At 35.1% G+C, this 17,985-nt stretch overlaps 3 protein-coding genes across 3 annotated transcripts in view; 1 reads left to right on the forward strand and 2 right to left on the reverse strand.

Moving 5' to 3' along the window:
• LOC129791905 (NADPH:adrenodoxin oxidoreductase, mitochondrial) overlaps positions 1-17,985 on the forward strand; it is a 298,769-nt gene that overhangs the window by 144,888 nt on the left and 135,896 nt on the right. The window lies entirely within an intron of this gene.
• Positions 439-6,009, reverse strand: LOC129791997 (protein lin-28 homolog). Its single transcript, XM_055830707.1, has 3 exons — positions 5,514-6,009; positions 2,797-2,921; positions 439-1,562 (listed from the first exon to the last, which is right to left on the reverse strand). The coding sequence occupies exons 1-3, from the start codon at positions 5,590-5,592 to the stop codon at positions 1,239-1,241; spliced, it is 528 nt and encodes a 175-aa protein (XP_055686682.1). The 5' UTR covers positions 5,593-6,009; the 3' UTR covers positions 439-1,238.
• Positions 11,327-13,206, reverse strand: LOC129791935 (adenylate cyclase, terminal-differentiation specific). The gene is made up of 5 exons (XM_055830605.1): positions 13,026-13,206; positions 12,624-12,952; positions 12,257-12,386; positions 12,135-12,191; positions 11,327-11,868 (listed from the first exon to the last, which is right to left on the reverse strand). The coding sequence occupies exons 1-5, from the start codon at positions 13,129-13,131 to the stop codon at positions 11,417-11,419; spliced, it is 1,074 nt and encodes a 357-aa protein (XP_055686580.1). The 5' UTR covers positions 13,132-13,206; the 3' UTR covers positions 11,327-11,416.

The following is a 17,985-nucleotide window of genomic DNA, read 5'->3' on the forward strand; positions in this document are numbered from 1 at the left end:
AGCTAACCCGGTAGTATCCTGACTAACGTAAAACCGAAGTTAAAGAGAATAGTCAAAGTCGAATATTTAAAATCTAATTAAAAATGTTTTTATAAAGAACAAAATGTGTGATCTTAAATTCAAAACTTTATAATTTAGATAGTTCTTAAAATAAATTAATTTATGTAAAAAAAATACTTTTAAGTTTGAACTATTTTTTCATTAGATCATCGCCTCAGATATGTTAATCTGAATGGACTTTAAAACTCTTTAAATAATTTTTCAAAGCTTTCTTCGACGTAAAGATATATCCATTCAATTATTTAAGACTTTAAATTTTAACTTACACAGAATAAGGACAACTTATCCGCCCCCTTTGCCCTGAAAACGTCGAGTCCTTAAGAGAAAAAAACTCCCATTTCCACTTCTATGCAATTTATTGATATAAAAATATTTTTACCTGTATACATACAATCATAATCATTTTTACTAAAATATAAAAGACAAATTTTCCAAACTTTTTTTTTTCAAATTTAGTGCATTTTCCTTTGAGGAAAACACATGGTAAATTACAAAAAAATAAATACTTTTTAGTTGGATTAAAAAGAAAAGCATTTTATAAATAAAAAAAAATCTGGTACTCTGTACTGGAACCATATTGGCTTATTATTTGCAAAAAAAAAAGTATTTTCTCATTTTTTTTCATAAATTTTTTTTATCAAGTTTGAGAAAATTCAAAAACCCTCACACATTTTTTAGTACACACAGAAACAAGAATGAAACACATGTTTACTCCCAGAATAAATCATAAAACATGCTCGCCTTACACATATGCGAACCAGCATTGAGCTTGTGTGTGCGTTAGTTCCTCATGAAAATGTTTCTTACCCGGCATTTGTCTCTCATTCTCACGCACTTAAAATCGCATCTTGCATCCTGTTCTCCCGGTGAAAGAATTATTTTAATTTTGGCGCAATTTTCCCTGATATTTGGTCCTTTTGCTAGATTTTTATAATATGGACACGAACTCCTTAATATTATTTTTTTTAATGTGTAATTTGGATAATTTAACTGATCATCATTACTGCATTTTCTTGTGTAAAATAGGAGTTCTCCATGTTGAATTTGAAGCTAAAGGCACAAAATCTTTCCTTTTTTTAGCATGAGAAAATGATTTTCCAGCAATTTTTGCTAAACTTCTTTAAAAAAAATTATCCAGAGTTAGGCTATTTATACAGGGAATGTAATACGTGATGGTGCTAGTGACCATGCTTCTTGGAAGCATCCGATTTTTCTGGGCAGTCAGCAATGAGGTGATCCTCACTCTTGCAGTGATGACATTTCTTTGGTTGCGGCCCCATCGCACATTTGGCCGCAATGTGATTTGCAAATTCGCCGCAATTGTAGCAGCGCATCTTTCGGTATCGGCGTCGTGCTGTTGGCCGGAATGTACTGCCCTGACAATCTCCCAGTGAGGGTCCACTCACGCGGGTTGCTTCCAGGCCCTTATCGCTCATTTTGCACTCAAATTCCACCTCTTCAGCATCTCCCAACGACCGGAAACCCGACATTTGGATGACGCTCTGCCAGAAATTAAATATATTTTTTTAATAATTTTTTTCTTCAATTATTATGAAAAAAATCATTTCTGGAAGAATTTATGTGAATTTATGTTTTTATTTATTGAAATAGGCACAATTTCCCGACTATGATATAGATTTTGTGGAAAATATTCTAATTATATCCTTAACCCTTTCGCGTTTTTTGTGTCATACGTAGACCCAAACATGAAACATTTTAAATTTCTAAATTTTTATTAATTGAATTTTTTTTTCGTAGTTAGAAGTACATGTAATTCACGCAGAAGAAGTCGAAGAAGACGTTTTACCTGAAAAATCTCCTCTGAGAGTATTCATAGATTAAATATCGTGATAAATGAGCGCATGTTTCAATGCTTTTATGTTTCACGTTGGACGCGAAAGGGTTAAAAAAAAAGGATTTTCTTATTAAATCGAATCACTTTAAAATCACAGAATAAATACAAATAATAATGATAAAATCTGAATTCCTTTAATTAAGGACAAGTAAGATCCTCCCTACTTATAAAATACAAATAATAATGATAAAAAAAAATACAAAAATTCCCCCATTTCCCACCTAAATCAAAAAAGCGAACCCGCCAGAGGCAATAAGAGTGCAAGGACTCAATAAAAGGACTCCCAGAACGAATTGATGACAAACAAATCGTGTTTTTTATGCCATTTTATTGCCAATATTGGTGTGATCTATTCATCTATACCAGCCACATTAGTATTTCAATAAAAAAAGACCCCTAAATTGACGGTAAAACTCCTCGAGAGAGCGTCAACAGGTTAGGCATTGCAGGCAAGTTTTGTGAATTAAATTTCTTCGAAGGATAAAATGCTGCGCAACAAGACCTTTCCCTCAAGGATCTTCGCATTTCTCGCTTTCCTGACATCGCAACAAGGGTAAGTAATTTCCTTTGGCAAACAATGGGGGGAATTTGCATGTGAAACACATTGTGAAGGGGACTTTCTTGTTTTCACCGCTTAAGACTTTTTACCAGGAAGAAATTATTTAGGATGTTTGAGAACTCCCAGAGAATTCATTAAGCATGTTATTTCGACGAAAAATTAGTGGCAGTTTTTTGAGAAATACTATTTTTTTTTTAGGAAAATAATTAATAATAAAAAGAAAAATCGAGAAAATCTGTTTTTTTCTTCATTTTTTTGTAGCAACTTCACACAGTTAATTAATTCCTTAAATATTCCTTTGAAAGAAACTTTGCGAACTTACCTGATGAACGAATATATCTGGTCCACCATCGTCTGGCGTTATAAACCCCCATCCTTTGGTAACATTGAACCATTTGCACTTTCCTCTTCGTGGTTTCTGCGCAGAAAGACTTTCGGGTTGTGTTTCTGCCAAATAAAGGGTTAAAAAAAACACTCAAATCACTGATTTTTATTCAAAGAAAAATCAAATTGAAGGATTTTCATTATTTTTCCAAAAGAAAAAGCTTTTCACGAATTTTTTCTCACTGTTATCGTTAAAATCCCGCTCCATGGCGTCACTGCAGAAATACTGAACCATTTTAAGCACTAAAAAGTGGGCTCGTGAGTTGGTGATTAATCACATTTGCTGGGGTTTTCACGAGGGAAAAGGTCTGTGAAAATTCCTTCGGAACGCGGGATGTGTAAATAATTGTGAACATCACCGAGGACGAGGAGGAACTAAACCAGTCCCTGACGCTGAAGCCTCGGAAAACTGGGTCTCACAATCAAATTGAAATCCCTTTCTGGGACAATATTCTTCACAGGCACCACGGATTGCGTTAACCCTTCGCACCGGGGTCGTCATCCACAGGCGCTAGAATTCAATGGAAACCTGAGGGACGTCCCGTATGAGAAGTCCGGATCTTTTTTGGCAATGTTCGTGTATGAAGTCTCAATGTGAGCAAGAACTACGAAGGATGAGTGAGGGGGACACAGATTCCTCGGCAAAAAGTGGAATTTCTTCTTGAGGGTCGTTCTTTTGTAAAAGATCCCTCACACAGGGATGAAAAAAGTGTACCTGTATTTTTTTCCATGATCCCTCTCACAGTTCTCCCTGGATGGATTTGAAGATGACGAGAAATGGGCAAAAAACATGTGCAGAAACATCTCTTTGGATTGTTAGATAAATAACGCATCTGAAAATTTGTACTTGATTTCAAAGTGTTGCTGACAATTATTATGTCCTTTTGTGCATTGAAAATAAGGGTAGATTTTTAATAAAAGGCGTTTTCTTGGAGAACTTGCAACATCTTTTTTTTGTAAGAGTTTTTAATGAAGATCCAGCGTCTTGGAGAAATTTACAAAAACACTTTATTGTTCTTTATATGAAAGAAAACTCTTCAGAGAAAAAGTTCTTGGGTGGAAAATTTTCTATATAAAATTGTTTTATTTATTTTTGACCCTTTTCGAGGGTTATTTTTAATCAATTAATTACTTAACAAAACAAATAACATTTGAAATACAAAAAGTAATAGATAAACTTAAATCCAGATTTTCAGAGGATTTCTTCAAAATTATTTAGAGAAGTCAGTTCTTAAGAAATGTTATTAAAATTTCACACAAGAACGTCTAAAAACGTTTCATTAATCGAATGGATTCGATTTGTGTGAAAATTAAAATTGTTGGTGCCTGTTTTATGTACTTATCTACTCAAAAGGTGTTTATCTGGCTAATATTTTGGTTTTTAAAACGATTCAACCGAATATTTTCAAAGATCTGAATATTAGATTTCACATTAATATCTTTTGCTTAAAACCAATCAATTCAAAATCGAAAAAAGCCAAAAACGTATTTAGGATCTTTTGGTTTGGATTTAGTCTTTTTTTGGGTTCAATTTACGATTTTTAAGTTTGAATTTCTAAATAAAAAAAAATTAGGGAAACGTGACCCAATTCCAACCTCCTTCGATCTATTTTCAATCCGCTATTACTTAAAACCGTTAAAACTTTAAGTAACATTTTTTTCTCTTTCTGCGCGGAGCTTAGAAAGTCGGAATTGGGCCACATTCCCCTAATAATAATAATAATAGTTTGAATTTAGAATTCTTGGGTTTGATTTAAGTGTTTTTATGCTTCAATTTAACATTTTTTGCCCTAGACTTATCCGATTAATTTCGTTCAGATAAACCCCCCTTGTATGTACTCAAAGATAAAGAAGAAAATTCTACGAGTAGCAATGGATAAATCTGGGTTAATAAATTTCCATTTTTTTAACGTTTTCTTTAGAGGTTCGAATAAGATTGCTGTCCCCTAAGTCATCCTATTTCACTTTACATTTACATTAAAGGTTTATTCAAAATAATAATAAATAACATTTTCTTATCAGTTTAATGACCCCCCAGAACCCAGAACCATTTATGCATTAATTTTGCTATAAAAAATTCCTTTTTAATTTTTTAAGTAAAATTTTGAAAATATATTTCTCAAAAAGTAACTCTCAGAAGATGTAAAAATATTTGAAAATTAATATTTCGATGGGAATCCCATAAATGTTTGCCCATTCAAATATTCTTCATAAAATATAAATCAAGTTCATTCACGCGAAGTCAAATCGACTGCAGACAGTTCATTCCTCCTGAAGAGCTCTCTTATAAGAATTTTTCCGTCTATTTTGAATTAAATTCTAATGCGTAAAAGACCCGACCACTCGTGTTTTGACGTTCTAATGGGAAATTCCAAACATTTTTTGTTGAAATTTTTAATAACAATTTTTTTTGTAGTTTTTCGTGGCAAAAAGGACGTTAGGATGGGTTTTTTTTGTAGAATGAATTTTCAAAAAGGATTTCTTGTGTGCAGAAAAATCAATAGAACTTTCAAAGCGGCCATTCTGCATTTCAAGCCATTCTGGTTGGTTTTATATTTAGGGTGAAAATTCAGGGGAGAATCCACCCTTGTGTACGCGAGAGGGATCATCGAGTGTTGAGGGTGGGTTTACCCTGAGATGGGTGGGATTTCTCACCTTCACTTTGCGCGTCCTTCGATGGCTCCGGATGAATATTTGGGGATTCCTTGGAGGCTTCTGGACCATGTCCAGCCATTGTGGTCCCTCATAGATAGTAACTCCCAAAATTAAATATTTCCACTAGGATCTTCGTCTTGATTTTTTTCCTCTGTTCCTTTCACAAATGCATTGATCTCATTGTGGATGAAACTTGCACTACCTACCCGCGAACCCTTCAAACTATACAAGAGCACTGTAGAGCAAACTCCTATTTCATTGCACTGTTGAAAGTGTTTCGAAAGCACAACACTCTCTTGTGGTCTCTGCGCTTTGTGTTTGTTGACCAAATTCCTGTCTTCTCGTGTTGGAATCTTCACATTCCCATCGTCACTATCGCGGGTTCACAAAAAAGCGCACCACGGGAAAAAATAACACATTTATGAATGAAATTAGTGACTTTTTTTTCCTCCGTTTCTCGTATTTTGGGGCCTTCCGCGCCCCCACCGCAGTCCTGCACTTCCCAAAAGCTATAGCAGCGAGAATGTGCGTAGCAGCGTCTACGTGTGTTCTTATCGTGCGTCGCTTTGGTACAAGAATACCAAACAAAAATCCATCTCACAGAGCTAGGAGGAAAAAAAAAGGTCGCTGTGTGTGCGTATGGCCCTTATCTCCCGTCCATATCCTCTCTGTCCCACTCATTGAGCCCTCCATGGGTGTTTCGGGTGCGTAAATAGGCAAAATGCGTGATTTTTCGGAGAGAGACGCATTTTTCTCTCCGCATTAACCTCTGTGTGCGATGCGTATTGAAATTCTTTCGCCGAAAGAGATAGATGATGCGTGAAGGCGGGTCTTTTCCCATTCAGTCGCACACACATAGTTCCGTGAAAAGTTTCTCAGGGCATTTCCTCTAATCTCACCCAGTTCGATCACAGAGACTGCATTAGGCGACCAAGTAGCTGAATTCATTGGGCTTCAGAAAAATTTCTTCAAGAAACTTGATGTGGATTTAAAAAGTAACGTCTTTTAAATTGAATTAGAGTTCTAGAAACAGATAGCATTGTGAGTTTGAAGAATAAACCACGCCTCCCTTATTTATAGTAGAATGTAGTTAACATTTTTAACTACCCTAACTTTAGTTCCTGATACAACCAAATCCAAATAAAGGATTGTCTGATTTGTTAATAAATTCTAACCATTCATAGGCTGTTTTGTCTTCTATACGTCAAAACCTGGAGGAGGCTAGATGCAAACTTAATTTGTACAGAGTAAACAGATTGAATTTTGGCTCAATACTAATAAAGTTCTAAGAAATAATCAGAACACTTAGAAACTATCATTTAAATATAAGTTAGTTTTTATACTCTGTTCAAAATAACCTTGCATCGAGGCTTTAGTCTACAAAGACAGAGTAATCAATGAAAAAGTTTAGCCCAAAATTAATCGAAGTTCTGATCAGGCAATTACAACTATTTACTAAAACACATATTCTACTTTTTAATTCTTGGAGAATTTGCTGGCCAAAGTGGCCAATTCGATTTTTTGAATTGTCACAGAATTAAAATCTATTTAATATTCGAAAGAAAACTTGGAAAAATATTTTCTTTTCTGAGAAAATTAAGATCAAACTTTTGAGGTTAGAAATCTCGATCCTCAAAGTGTTAATTTACTTTTAAATTAAAAATTAATGCCCAACAGGGGCATAGCCAAAAATTTATTCAAGGAGGTGTTTCTTTTGAATCTCAGGAACGTTGAAAATGAATTAAAAAACGAAATTGCTTTCAAAAATTTAGACATTTTCTCTTATATAAAATTTCATTTTTAACGTTTGACGTTCTTTTTTCTAACGTTTGACATATTTATTCATGTTAATTAAGTTTGTATTATGATCTTTAAAAAAATACTTCGAACATTTAAACTTATCCTGTTCTCCCAATTTTACTGAATCTTGAAGATAAAAAGTTGCAGTTAAATAGAAGACTTGACCAAGACTTGGTTAAGCAGAGGGCAAACTTCTCATCACACCAAACCCTCAGCTTGGCCCTTTAAGGTCTCGGCGAGTCATTCAATTCTCAAATTTTGAAGACTTTGTTCTCTCTTCATCTTCTACATATCGGAAAGGCCATAAAGAGAGTTTGCCCTTCGCTAGCCCTCTGAATGCATGTGTTAATGTCTTAAAATCCACCGGAAAGAATTCCTCGGAATATTTTGGATTTTCTATAGAGAATGGATGAAGGAGGGTATTGTCGAATATCGATAACGAAAAAAAAACATCTTATTTACCTTCCCACAGAGTAAATATAGAGCACCGTGAGGGCTTCATTTTTGGAATAATTCTCTTCTTTTTTTGTTGTTGTTATTTTCTTGTTTTTCATGGCACGAGGATAAAATACCCCAGAGGGTCCTGCCAGGAACTCAAAGTGTGGGGTGAGACTATGCCCTTCAGGATTAATTTGCAATTGCAAAAAATGCGATAAATTGGCATTTGAAGAGATTATCGTGTCCTCATGCAGAAGAGACCAAAATATTGACCGATAATGTCCAGCTGCATGGTCTTCGTTCGCTTTTTGCTCTCTTCGTCCTTTTAGGGAAATATGTATGAATAGACCAGGGTCAAATGGAGCAAATCACTGAACCATTAAGGATTTGGCAACTATTGAAATATTTCAAGGAAAAACTGTAGTTTATAATGCATTTTTTGCTACAGACTTAAATATTTTTATTCCTCTTTTGCAATATTACTTGTTTTCAAAAAAAATATATTTAAAATTGTTACGTTAATTTTTTTTTAGCAAAATAGTAAAAGAAATCATTCTGCAGTCTTTTAGGAATATTATTTTATCCAGTTTCTCCTTGATTTCTGAAAATTCTCATTTTTTTTTAAATCCTTACAATTTAATCTTAACACTAGATGACTCTACTATGCCTTTCAGCCCTCTAGCGTTATTTTTTAGGGAGCTTTTAGTTCTTTAAATAGTTTTTAAAATGGTTTTACATTTATTTGTTTACAGAATAATCCTGATTCACGTAAAACTTCAGAATGAAATATTCAAAAAATCCTGAATCCTTGAGCACCATGTGCCCTCATAATTTTTTCTCCTCTTTTCTCTCTCTTTCAGCCAAATCTTTAACGAATATTCCCTACGAAAATGGATGCAGAGACACACGGGAGGGTGCAAAATGCATCTGAAATTGTTTCAATTGATCCCGCATCACACCCTTCGGGAGAAAGTCCTTTTTGGCTTGTGCTCTGCAAAAAAAACTGCTGCACAATGGAATGTTTTATTGTTAATTCATCCGATGGTACATGCAAATGATTTCGTTGTTTGATTGCCGATGGACATTGATTGACGGGCTTATTGTTGGTGCCCAATCAACTGCCAACTGATGCATCCTGACGCGTCTGCAAACTAAAACGGACTCATGCTGGGGGTCGAGTGAAAGTTCCTTCGGAGTTAAGCAAGAAAAGTTTCTCCTTTGAAAAAAAAATCCAGTTCCTTTTACTTTGTGATGTAACCTACAAGAGAAGGGCGCGATCTGTCGATTGCTTACTGATTGGCACTTTTGGCAAATTCACGCAATCTCCTGCTGAGCCAGCGAAGATCCTGTACACAAAAGAAGGTCCTTTCTCATAAGGATCCTTTGCCGCAAAATATGACGAATCATGACATTTTCAATCACTTCATCAAATACAAAATTTTCAGCAAGTCGCTCCCTCAAATTGCCACCAATTGATTGTCATCGCGTCCCTTTTGATGATTCTCTCATTGAACCTTCTACTTAAGCCTCCAAAGTACATAAAACATTCAACAATCTGTCCAATTAAAATCCAGCATTTTGAGACCGCGCGTAAAAAAGTACCGGAGTTTTTTAAGGGGTGCAAAATGGACTTTTTTACATGTTTTATATGTACAATGCGCACACTTCCATTGGCGCCCCTTTTTGCCCCTCTAACCACTCACCTCCACAACCCTCCCTAGGCAGCCAATCCGTGTATGTCTGGCTAGAAACCCAGGAGGGTGATTATGTGCAGAGTTTTAAACACGCGACAAGGGGACTAGATACGAGGGTGCCGATTTTGCCCTCGAATTTATATTATTCATTTTTGCCGAAAATGTATTACGAAAGGAGGGAGTTTTTGGGTGAAAAAGCAGCATTTTGAGTATTTTTGATAAATAAATTGCCACTCGGAGTACATTTACCATATACAATGCTTCTTTTACAGAAGAGGAAGGGTCATGGAGGGTAGAGCAAATGTGACTGAAAATAGAGTTTTCCATGAAAAATCGTTGGTAAGTGTTAAAAAAAAAACAAATTAATATTTTTCGATTTAAAGATCCGATTGAACATTTTTTTTTATAAAAAAGTTTAGAATTCAGTAAGAACTAAAAACAGGTTAGCGATTGATATCCCGCCATTCCAGCCATACCTTACTGTTAACCTTACATTCGGCCACTCCTGACTTAAGGAACTGCCCACAGCGACCTTGACGTCATCCGTCATCTCTTTCCTCTTTTTCGTTTCTATATTCGTCGTCTTATCTTCCTCTATTCTCATGTTTTCTTTCTCTTGTTTCTTGCCCATCTCTTGAAGCTGTAGTCCTAGAACTCTCGTTCGATCTTCCATTCATCATGTCTTCCGAATAATCTAACCTTATCTAATGTTTTGTTCTTGAAATCAGTTGAGCACGGACAAAAACTTTTTTTTTATCCAATTTTATTTGTAATTTGTTTTAAGTAAACGAGTGTGTCAGTCTAAATTGCGGAAATGTCTGATACCGACGATGAATTCTCACCCGAATGGGCGCAGACACTCATTGCCGTGGCACAAGAAACAATTAGATCAGTGAGATGTTCCAGTGCTCTTTAACTTGTTCTGATTCTTGATTTCTTGACTTCCGCTTACATGCTTATCTTTTCTTTCCTGAAATTTTCTGGCTACATGTCCAGTCCACTCTTTCCGCAATTGTAGCAAGTTATCTGTCTTGCACCTGATTTTCCATTTTGGCTCTTCTGTTCTGCACGAGTGTCTTTCTTCTTTTCCGCTTTTTCTTTTCCCAAAGATTCCATTTCAACGCACCTGAAGACTTTATGAACCATACTCCTGTGTCAAAAGATAGGAGTATGGTTCATAAATCTTCGGGCGCGTCCATTTATAATTTTTTTCTTTTCAATTTACATGGAACCGAGAATTTTTCCTTTTCGATATGTACTTATTTACTTCCTCACTGCTGGCTCTCTTCACTGGAAGCACTGGAACTATTTTTTTCCAGTTGTTTTCTTCCTTATCGCAATTTTACACTTAATTAATTACGATCGAAAACTTTGGCGTCACGACGGAGTTTTTTCAAAATTTTAAGGTTATTACATATTCATAACCTAATTTGGTCATGACAACACTGAAATCCGGAATTTCCGAAAACACATCACCGAGCGCCAAAATGTTTGGTGTAAAAATGTTCAAAAAATTGTATTTTTGAGAAACCATAATAGATGGCGCCACGTGAATTTGTGTTTTTTTGGTGTATTTAATTTTCCGAAAACTGGTGTATTTTTCAGTTTACACGCTATAACTAGGGTATTAATTTACAAACTTCTACTTCAGTACTCGTAATACTGGCTTTTTTAATAATTATTTTGTTTGACTCACTGGCGCTTCGCAAACACAGTTTATTAGGTTAAGTTGAATTTCACAAGCAAAACAAAAATGTCCACCATAATCGAGGGTTTAATGACTTCGCATTTTAGATAAAACACAGAAAAATGGAAAAATACAATGCAGAAATATTGTGAATCATTAAACTTAGACTTCTTTCCAGTAAATAAAATCAAGGGTTTGAGTACGTATAATATTTTATTCCTTAAATAGTAAATCTTCATATTTTCTTTTGTAAAGCCCAATTATAGCTAACTTTGTTGTTTGTTTTAGTAGCGGTGTCGCGAGTAGTGCGGTTTCGGCTGCTGCTGCTGATACGGCATCGGCATCTGTCCGGGACGCATTGGTTGTGTGGTGTAAACAATCCCCGGAGGTGGTGCCCGAATATCCTTGCGCTCGTCATGATGGTAAGTTGGCCCCTGTGCTTGGCCCCTCTCTGGAATCTTCTCAAGTGTCACTTGGCTCTGATGATTCCGCTGTTGTTGTTGCTGCTGCTGCGACTGGGCCGATGCAATTGGCTTCACCGTCATCTCACCTTTGATTTGCCCCTGACCCGGTTGGCCCATCTCCACGTGGTAGCCCTGACGAAGATTCTGCTGCGGTATGCTGAGATTCGCAGTATAGTTAGGATAGATGATTGATTGATTCCGTGTCTCTGAAGGATTCTGATTTGTCGGGAAGAATAGCGTTCCTGGGGCATTCGTATACTGCTGCGTAGGTTCTGCATTCAAAATAAATGTCAGTTAGATTTAAAGGAATTTAAAAGTCAGATCAGATTGAGAAAACAGAGGAAGTTTTGGAGTCCTCCTTCCGGTGAGCGTCTATTAATTTTGATTCAGCAATTAAAACATTCGAATTGCCAGAGTTTTCGACACTCTGTGTGTTTTGATGATCCTTGATAAAGGATTATCTTTTTGTACTTTAGGAAATCCACAATTCCCAATATAGGGTTCAAGTGCTTCAAAGCCCACAAGAATTGTTACTTACTGTTCCATAGGACGGCTCTGCCCATCACATCTCCAGTTCGGCGGCCCTCTTCAATTTCTGCGAAAAACAAGAGGGTAAAGCTTAGGAATTAGATGTCTAGCACAAGCCCCGAAGCGACAGACTTATTGGATGTGAATAGGACTGGTTGCTGTTGGTCTTGTAGTAACCCTGCTGTGGAGCAGTTGGAGATGGACTTCGTGGGCGCTTCACCTGACCTCCTTGGACGCCAACTGGTGGACCGGCTTGTTGCATCTACAAATCATAGGAAACATTTCAAAGAAGTCAATCAAGCCTGTTCAGACTTTGAAGCGGCTGCAAATTCTTAGGGTACTCTCACATCTAAGATCCAAGCATTAGATACTTAAGATTTTACATGTACAAGGATTAGTGAAGACAGCATATTGTTGGAAGAAGTTAGAAAGCGTTTTAAAGTATTTCAAGACTTAAATCTCAGATCTGATTCGTTTATAATAGTATTTTCATTCCTACCTTGGGGATAAGAGCCTGCTGATGAAGTGTCCGGGGTGGCATAAAGAGCTGTGCATGAGTTCCCGGCTGTGGTGGATGACCACTCTGCACCACTGCCTTTAGCGTCTCAATAGTCTCCATTTGTTGCTGATGCTTCTTCCGGATCTCATCCTGATTCAGGACAATTTTCAACTTGAGAAAAAGCTCCTGTTTCTTATTCTTCAACTCCTGCAGTTTCGTATCAAGAATCTGAATTTGCTCTCTCGTTTCACCCAACGTCATCACATCCTGACGCTCACGTGCTTCACGTTCCTTCCGCAGACGTTCCTCCTCCACCTCGGCTTCGAGTTCTGCATGGAAAAATAGACAAAATGCATCTGAGTTGCTAACTTCCGGGGAAAGGCTATTGAGGTCAATGGTCACCTTGCTTCTTGAGCTGCCGCTCGTGCATTATGTAGTGTTTGAGCCCAATCCAGAGGTTATCCTCCTTCTCGGGTGTTGCCGCCGTGGGGGTTGTTGCGGCAGGCATCTTGAGGTATTTTTTCGCACTAATTCTGAGAACTTTGGGGGCCTTTTGGGGGCCTTTTACAGGAAAAACAGTGTTGTACTTTTTTTTTTTTTTTTTTTTATTTTAAGGCTTTACGGCCCCAGCCTTTTCAAGCCACAAGGCCAAACGTCATTTGACGTCTACACACAATATACATATACTCTTATATTACTAGTTTGTTTGAATTTGAATTTTTGTCGTTGGTTTAATTTGTTCTGGTTTTGTTTACTCTTATTTAGGATAGAGTATTATCCTGTTCTATAAGGATGTATCATACCATAATAGTATATGGTAAAGTTGTACATTCTTATTGTTACTTATAATATATGAGTGTTTGTTTGTGTTTAAATGTCTATGTTGTTTTCCTTGGTGAACTCGTAGATTTCTATCAATTTGTTTGTCTTGTTCTCTTTGAGTATGCTCTGGAGGTCTGGGGCGTTGGTGATGGATTTGTATTTCCTTCTTGAGATATCATACTTTTTACAGTTTATTATGATGTGATTCGCGTTTTCTTCTGTATTGCAAAGATCGCATTGATCGTTTTCGCTTATTTTTATTATTTTAAGGAATTTCTTATCATAAGAGTGTCCGCTTCTAAGTCTATTTATTAGTTTAGTTGCTCTAGCGTTTAGTTTTTTATTTTTGAACCAGGGTTTATCTTCTAATTTGTTATTTCTTATCTGTTTGTTGTATTTACCTACATTTTCTGTTATGTTTTGATAGTCTGATTTCCATTTAACTTTAAGATTTTCTAGTATTTTTTCTTTATCTAATTCTTCTGTATTTGTTCCAGTTTCTTCAAATTCTTCGTAATTGTTTTTGATGTAGTTTATGTTTTCAAGTTCTCTATATTGGTTTATAATGTTGGGACAGCTGTCTGGCCCTTGTATTCTTCTAATAAGATGTTTTATTGTGTTTTTTTCATGTTCTAATCTAGTTGGCATTTCTCCTATGTCTGCTAACATAGATGTTATTGGTGTGGATTTTGTATATCCCATTACGATTCTGAGGGCTTTATTTTTAACTATTTGTAAAATATTTTTTTCTAATAGATTTTCCTTGTGATCCCATATTACTGGTGCAGCATAGTTGATTCTGGAGTTGATTAGAGATTTATATATCATAGTTAATGATTTTGGATGGGCTCCTCCCCTGCTTCTGCTAAAGATTTTAAGGAGATTTATGTATTTCTCACATTGTGCTTTTATTTCTTTTTTGTGGATTTTGAAATTAAGCTGTTTGTCTATATATACGCCTAGTATTTTGTGGTATCTTTCTTCTTTTATTTTTATATTGTTAATTTTTATTTCTCCTTTATCTTTACTTGTTTTATCGAATTGTATATATTTACATTTATTTGGGTTTAGTTCTAAATCTAGTTTTTTTAGTTCTTTCTTGAGTGTTTCGCATAATTTATTTGCATTTTGGTATAATTGGGTGTTATTTTTTCCTGAGACTATTAGAGTTATGTCATCTGCAAATTGTAATATTTTGCAGTCTCTTGAGTTAATTTTGTGTAGGTTTATGGTATATAAGTTAAATAGTGTTGGGCTGAGTATACTACCTTGCGGTAGTCCTGTGCTTGTTAATATAGTTTCTGTATAGCTTTCTTCGTCTATTATTATTTCTCTATTATTCAGTAGGTGTTCTAGCCAGTTAGTTATTTCTGTGGGAAAGTTAAGTTCTTTTAATTTTTTTATTAGTATGTCAATGTTTACGTTATCGAATGCTTTACTAATGTCAGTTATTATAGCTATGCTTCTCATGCCTTTTTTATTATTTTCTTTTATAGTATTTGTTAGATTTAGTAGGTAGTCTGTTGTGTTTCTGTTTTTTCTGAATCCATATGTATTACTTGGAAGTATTTTATTGTTGTATACTATGTTATTTATTTTATTTATTAGTATTTTGTGGAAATTTTTTGCTATTACATTTAGGAGTGCTATTGGTCTATAGCTTGCAATGTCCATTTCGTCTTTATTAGGTTTTAGTATTGGTATTATTTTTGATTTTTTCCAACTGTTAGGGACTTTTTGTTCTCTCCATGTTTTGTTATATATATTTGTTATGGCTTTAATGTTTTCGTCTGTTAGTTTTTTCATCATTTCATGTGATATTTCATTTATGCCTGGGGTTGTATTTTTATTTGATTTTATTATTTCTTTTACTTCTTCGAATGTGCAAAAATCATAGTCTATATCTATAGATTGTGTTGTTATAGTTTTATATTCTTCTTCTACGAAGTTGTATTCTATAAAGTCTATTCCTTGTTCCCTAGTTTCTATTATGTTATTTTTTCTTTTGATTTTTTTGTTGTTGAATCTATTTACTTTCTCCCATATTTCTAAAGGGCTGCTCCCTGGGTTTATACTTTCTATAAAAGTAATCCATGCTTTCTTTTTTGATTTCTTTATTTCTAGCTTAAGTCTAGCTGTTATTTTTCTAAGTTCTTTAGCTGTATATTCTGTATTATGTTTTTTATATAGTTTAAATTTTTCTTTTTTTATTTTCCACAGTCTTCCTATTTCTTCAGTCCACCAATATTTTGGTATATATTTGTCATTATTGTCTTTGAATGTTTTTATATTATTGAGAATTATTTTCTTTATTTCTCCTTCAATTTCTTCTGCTGTTGTACATTCATTAAGATTTAGCTTGTTTTTTAGTTGTATTTTAATTTCGCTTAAATCTAGTTTTGTTTTAAGTTTATTTTGTTGGTTCTGTTTTCCTACACTAATTTTTATATCTATAGGGAAGTGGTCTGATCCTATCTCTGTTTCATTTATATTCCATTGTACTTTATCTATAAGGTTGGGGGATATTAGAGTTAGGTCTATTGCTGATGTTGTGTTGAAGTGACTGCTGTAGTGGGTGTGTTGGCCGTCATTGATGCATATTAGGTTTGATTCTGAGATTAGTTCAGCTATTAGTACACCTCTTCCATTGTTTATTGAGTTGTTTTCCCACATATCATGTCTTGCATTGAAATCACCACCTAAAATCACATTGTTTTTGTTCACTAGTTCATTTAAGAGTTTTTCTAGTTTGTCTTTTATGTCACTATTTCTAATTTGGGGTGGGATATATATTGAGATCAATGTGTAGTCTTTGTTTTCTTTTTTTATTTGCACTTCTATAACTTCTAGAGGTTCTAGATCATTTCTCACTTTACTTTTGCTGATAATTTTATTATTTATTAGTATACCAACACCTCCGTATCCGTTCTCACGGCTGTGTAGGTGTTTTCTGAATCCTGGAATATTAATTTTTGATTTTTTATTTGTCCATATTTCACTTAGTAAGACACATTCAGTTTTATTTTCGTTTATGTACTGTTCTAATAATGATTTATTTGATTTTAAACTTCTTATGTTAATTTGTGTGATTATCATTGATTAGTTGTTAGTTTGGATTTATTCTTTGTACGTGAAGAGTGGTTGATTTCCATCCAGCACGTCACGAATGTAGTCAATGGTTTCTTCGTTCGGGGTTTTGTCTGCGTGTGCCATTTTGCTTATTATCTGCACCATATCAATCAGCTTGTTGTTTTTGTTCTTAAGGTCTTCATTTAGTTGGTTGATTTTGATGATTTGAGCCATTGTTTTCTCGTTCCTGTTTTCTGTCTTGTTTGGTGGTGTGTCTCTCTCGCTTTCTTCTATCATCTTTATTGCCTCTCTATAATTGCATTTCTTTGCAATCATTTTTGTTTTTATTTTTGTTTGTCTTTTCCTTTCAGGGCATTCTTTATCATTTGTTGGGTGTTCCCCGGTCTTACAATACTTGCAATAAGTATTGCAGTCGTGTCCATTTACGTTCAAATTGGTGCAATTGGGGCATCTTTCATCGTTTTTGCAGATTTTTTTAAAATGTCCGTAGCACAGACATTTTTTGCAGTATGTGGGTGGGGGTATAAAGAGTCTCACTCTGAAACTCGCCCCGTAAATTTTGATGGTTGTTGGGAGGTGGAAGGCCCTGAAGGTTACCTTCACCTTGTTTGATTTCTCCAATTTGTTTTCCGTCGCGTTTAATTTCATCATGCGTTCAATTTTTATGATTGGTGATTCGCATTCTGACTCCTGTATTATTTCGTTTGTGTCGAAATTAATTGGGATGTCGTCTACGACACCGATGGAGTGTATGTACGCTGATGGCACATATACTCTGTAACGCTTGATTCTTGTAATATTTATGTCCTGCAGAATTTTGTTAGCTGAATCCCAGCTGTTAGTAGTTACCTTTATTCTTCTTGCTGAGAGTTTTTTTACCTCAACAATCCTGTTTCGTCCAATTGTTCTGCTGATTTCTCTGGCAGTTTCAACTGTGTTTACGTTGTCCTTCTCCATCATTAATATGAAGGGACCTTTGTCCTGCCTGTTGTACTTAATTAATTCTTCCGTTTCTTGTTTGTTGTTTTTTTCGGGGATCTCGTTCTGGGTATTGGTCATCTTTTGGAACATATGTTTTCTTTGTTCCTCGATTTGGGGTAAGGGTTCCTTTGTCCATGTTTTTATTTCTGTTTCCTCGTCTTCGTCCACGGCCATGTTCGTGCATGGTTCGTCTATTTGTGTTGACGAGGAGGATGCGGCTTCCATTTTTTGTTTTTTGTTCTTCTGTGGGGATTTTCCAGGTTTGTTTTTTTTCTTTCCTTTGTTCATCGTTTCTATTGTTTGAATGGGGTGTAGGGGTATTTGATTATTATGTGGGTTGTCATCTCTTTTTGTATTATTTTTAATTTTATTTTTTAATATATTAAGTGTTTCACTGTTTATTTCTATTTCTCGGTATTTTTCTATTGTTATCAGTTCATTGTTTAGTTTCACTTTGTTCGTGCCCTTA

The sequence above is a fragment of the Lutzomyia longipalpis genome, chromosome 3, assembly GCF_024334085.1.
Source record: "Lutzomyia longipalpis isolate SR_M1_2022 chromosome 3, ASM2433408v1".
Lineage (NCBI taxonomy): Eukaryota > Metazoa > Arthropoda > Insecta > Diptera > Psychodidae > Lutzomyia > Lutzomyia longipalpis.